At 30.8% G+C, this 5,128-nt stretch overlaps 1 protein-coding gene across 1 annotated transcript; it reads right to left on the minus strand.

Moving 5' to 3' along the window:
• Positions 1-3,389: 3,389 nt before the first annotated feature.
• LOC107061204 (agamous-like MADS-box protein AGL29) lies at positions 3,390-3,932 on the minus strand. Its single transcript, XM_015310042.1, has one exon. The coding sequence runs from the start codon at positions 3,930-3,932 to the stop codon at positions 3,390-3,392; it is 543 nt and encodes a 180-aa protein (XP_015165528.1).
• Positions 3,933-5,128: the final 1,196 nt, after the last annotated feature.

A 5,128-nucleotide genomic window follows, 5' to 3' on the forward strand; every position in this document is an offset into this window, starting at 1 on the left:
GTTCCCACAACCCTAGTTGTGGGGTTTATTTACCCATAATCATATGAACACAATTCATTGTTTTAGATGAAAGAATTATGAACTTACGTAGTTGAGAAAAATAAACCCAGAATTTCCACTTGAATTGCAACACCAAATTCTTCAAAACGAACTTAAGAAATAATAATTGCTAGGTTTGCAAGAAGAATCTCCCAAGTCACAAAATAGAACTAAAGTAATAATGTCTGACCCCTAAAAATGAGGTTTACATGCCCTATTTATAGAAAACAAGTCCTAAATTAAAAGGGAAACAAAATAAGGAAAGTTTGTCACAAGCACGTGTCTTCATTCCATGAGACTGACTCACGGACCGTCAATATATCCACGGTCCGTGAGTCCCTTTCGTCAGCCAAGACTTGGAAAATATTTCAGCTTCCAAAACTCAGCTTCTCTGAAGCAAACGATGAAACTGCAGTATGGACCGTAGATATATCTACGGTCCGTCAATCCCTCTCCTTAGCTCCATACTTCGAATCTTTAAAAATCAGGTACTAGAACCCTCGCAGTATCCATCTACAAATCAACAGTACGTTCCGTAGATTAATCTATGAACCGTCAATAGTCACTGTGGTTCCACACTTGGTCAGATTTCCCTGATTTTCCTTCCATGCCTTGGCTGCTGATCTACGACTACCATCTACGGAGCGTCAATGGACCTACGGTCCGTAGATCACCGCTGTAGATGCCCTTTTCTGCATTTGTTTCAGCTGTCTCTTTAATTCTGCGCCTGAACATCTTTCCTGCAAAATATGATAAAAACACATGAAAACTAATACAAAAAGGCCCTAGACACACACAACTTGTAAGTGAAATGTATTAGAAATACCGTAAACTCACAGTATATCATGCATCACAAAACTCTAAACTAAGAATATATATATATATATATATTGGTATCACGACTTTTATTTTCTAGGTGGTTAATTTCCGCAGTTTGTTAACTTGATGTTTTGTTTCTAAAAGTTGTTATTTTAAAGACATAAAAAGTTAAAGTATATATCTACTTTATTATGGACTTGAATAGTCATTGTTGAACTTATGATATTGCTTGGTGTGATCTTGGGAAGGTAATTGTGGGTGATCGGAGTTTTATTAGAAAATATTAAGACGGAGGCCTTCATGTGGATAATGATTGTTTAGTTTTTCAAATTTTGTATGTATGCATACCAATTGCTCGTAGTATTACTGTGCAATGCATATGGGAAAAATATAAAGGATGAATGTGAAATGACATCATGCTAATAATAATAAATCTCATATATTGAATATGATTATTTTACTTCTGGCTTCAAGTGTGATTGTTCATTGTGTTGTGATTATGTATTTGTTTGTGATTGTTGATTGGATCGGATACCACACCTGTATAGGCTTACTAACGATTGTCTTAGATACCACTTCTGGTACAAAATATCATTTAGTTGGCTTAGGTACCACGTTGGTACACTAACAATAGTTGGCTTGGGTACCACGTCGGCACACTAATAGTTGTAGGTAGGTTTCATGAGAGGACCAATTTTATTTACTATGTTATATTTTTCATATGTTGTTCCCTGAGTTTCTGGGTTGATGTATTTAAATGCTGGGATAGTCTTTCTGTAGACCAAGTTTGCATGTTAAATGTTATAGATAAAAGATTAGGGATCCTTGGTGGTCCAGGTTACTGAAACGGAGTGATGAATCAGGTATGACTAGTTTTGATATGGTGATCATGTGGGACATGTTTCATACGAGTGTTAAACTTGGGTAGGGGCTGGGAGTTCAGGCTATCTTATAAGTGAAACTAGAATTGTATTTACCTACTTTGCTAAATTGGGGTTGCTTATTCACATTTTGTATAATTGAAGTGTTATTAATGCCAAGGTTTTGGCATGGGAGCTTGAGTGGGAATAGTAGACTAGTTAGCAAAGTCAGTAATGATCTTGTATTCAGGAAATCTTTATGCGATAGAAAAGATTAGACTGTGATTTGATATGAGAGTGGAATAGCCTAGATAGGGGACTTGGCAGCAAAAGGGGGTGGGGTGACTTGAGATAGAGTGTATGGATTCCAAGGTAAATCTACTTAAAGAAAGAGTGGTGACTTAGTGGATCGAGATCCTAATTTTATTTTCACGTTTCATGTTTTCTTGATTATTTTATGATATTATGTGGGGGATTCAGGTTTATCGATGATGCCTACTAGTTATGTTGTTTGTACTGATACTACTCTTGCTATGCCACTTGGCATAGTCTGGGTTGCAAGATTCAATGATGGTTCTTAGGTGAAGATGGTAATGATCTCCGACAGCTTTCACTTATTTTTTGTCATGGTGGAAGCTATGCCTTATTTTCTCTCATAAATTTTCTTTAAAAGCTTTTGTACCTATTTAGACTAGTTTCTTGGGGAAGGGATCAATGTATTTTCCTTACAAAGGTATTTTAGTTTTGACAAAATGTGAGTATTCATATATTTTAATAAGATGATCAGTTTATAATTGTTCACTTCCTCATTGAATGTTTTAAATTGGGAATAAGGGTTCTCCTATCTAGGTGTTTAAGTAGGTGCCCGCACGGCCTGGTGAATTGGGTCATAACATATTTAAGAGACTTAATTAACATTAAACAATTCTATTTTTTTAATGTTGGTATTGAATATTCAGGTAGCCATGAGTCTTATCTCGACTCCTATCTTTTGTTATTAAAGGCTTCATAGACGAGTCAGTTGAGTTATACTTTTTTTTATTTTTTTATTTTACAAAAATCTCTTATTTTAGACTTATTTATAAAGTATTGGAGTTATTTTCTGCAATAGTTGTATGTCCATTTTTTAAATAGTTTTCACATAGTTGTTATAGTCTACAATATAGCAATAAGACAAGTCAAGGGTTAGTTTGGGACCAAAAATAATTCAGAGTTCTGGCCACATTTAGGGTGTAGACTTTATTGAAAAAATGACATATATCTCAATCTACTTTATGGAATTCATCTTTGTGCATCATGGTATACTATAATCATATGTCGCATATCAAAAGCTATTAGATGAAATATATTTGGTTCCTAATCCTAAATCAATTGAGAAGAGAAAATTAATAACAATTTATTGATGTAATGCATATAAGTGTTATTGTATCCAATATATTATATTTCATACCAACACATGAAGCAAGTTTTTCTCATTAAGCAATCTTCAGGCCAACCATATCAAATATTATTAATGAAAATCATAGCAATACATGATTGTAGCATCATTGAAATAATAATTAAAAAAATCAATACCTTAATAATATAAATTTGAACTTACTAGAGTCTTCACCAATATATCTATAAGTGATAACCTAGCATGATTCAACTATAATTTCAATTTTTCTGACTTCACACTCCAAAAGATTCACGTCCCAATGATGATGAAGCTCCATTTTCTGATTGGTTCAAATGATGGCGCATTTTGGAACAAGTGTCACTCAACCAAGCTTCAAATATGATCACTTCATCTGCATTGAGCTGCTCAATTGACTCCCACCAACCTTTTTGTCCTACTTCTGCCATTTGGTCATAAAAATTTATTTGAGCAATCGCAGCATCTTCTACAGCATCAAGTTCTTCAAGCCTGTTTTTGAGTTGATTCGCTTTATTTCGAGCAGTAATCGTGTCGAGACGAATACCTTGGCTTAACAGCATATCAGGATTCTGAAAACGAGAAACAATTGCATCAGCAGTAGGGTGAAAAAATGAGTGTGGCTTACCGGCAGGGGAAATCATCATTATTCCAATGTCCGCATCGCATTCAGTAACGAGTTCACTAGCTTTTTTATACAAACCCTCCCGACGCTTTGAAAATGTGGTAAGCAGGGCAACCCTATTTTCTATTTTTCTCATTGGTATCTTTTGACGGCCTTTAGTCTTCTTTCCCTCCATGGCTAAATGCTTAAGGAATTTGATGAAAAGATAGTTGAGTAAACGTTTTTCAATAAATGATACTTATGAAAAACGACATCACGCCTATATATATACAGCAAAAAATGATTTTTTTAGTCAAATAATCTTTTTATCATATAGAAAATTAGGAAGTTCATTAAATGTTATGCCTTAAATATACTTTGTATATATACATTATTAAAATATAATATATTAAGTTAAATATATAAATATTTTTATATACTCATGAAATTTATTAAGTTGAAGTTGGAAAATATGAATATAATTGGAAATCTTTTTAAATCTAAAGGTTAAACTATAATAGGAAAATATATTAATGTTCTTTCATAAATTAGTCAAGTCTAAATAGACAATAAAAAATAACTGACTATAATTAGAAATAATATAAATTACAGAACAAAATAAATAATAATAATAATAATTATAATATATTAATGAATATCAAATTGGAGTTAGCAAATATTAATATTATTGGTAGAAATATAAATTACACATCAAACCTTTTTTAAACATTTGTTTTGGATAATAAGCAAAATCAAAATTCTCATTTACATTAATAAAAATAAATTTAAATCTTAATGATAATGGAAAAATACTTAGTATTTTTAACATAAATAAATCAAGTCTAGGTAGACAGTAAAAAATAATTGATTTTAATTAGAAATAATATAAATTGCAAATTAAATAATTAAAATCTTACAATAAAATTAAATCATTTACATGCATTAACATTAAATAGACATTGACTTGAATAAGATTTGAAATCTAACTTTAATAGGAAAATATATTAATGAAATATAATAATATAAAAGGAAAATATATAAATGAAATACAATAATATAAAAGGAAATTATATTAATGAAATATTAAGTGAAGTTTGAAAATATGAATAGAAGGAAGATAAACTATACATCAATTTTCTTTTCTTTTCTTTTTTGAATTTTCGTATAATTAGGAAAATCAAAATTCTCATTTGCATTAAGGGGAATAAATCTAAAGCTTAACAATAAAATAATAATTATTTTAATATTCTTTTTTAAAATAATTAAGTTCAGAAAGACAATAAAAATAACTGATTATAGTTAGGAATATTATAAATTATAAACTAAATTAATTTGCAATTCAAAATAAATTTGAATTATTTTACATGTATTAACATCAAATACACATTGACT

Source organism: Solanum tuberosum, unplaced genomic scaffold, assembly GCF_000226075.1.
Source record: "Solanum tuberosum cultivar DM 1-3 516 R44 unplaced genomic scaffold, SolTub_3.0 scf00123, whole genome shotgun sequence".
NCBI lineage: Eukaryota > Viridiplantae > Streptophyta > Magnoliopsida > Solanales > Solanaceae > Solanum > Solanum tuberosum.

What these genes read in the sequence shown, in the direction of transcription:
- LOC107061204 (XM_015310042.1), bottom strand. Translation starts at nt 3,932, where the DNA reads ATGGAGGGAAAGAAGACTAAAGGCCGTCAAAAGATACCAATGAGAAAA.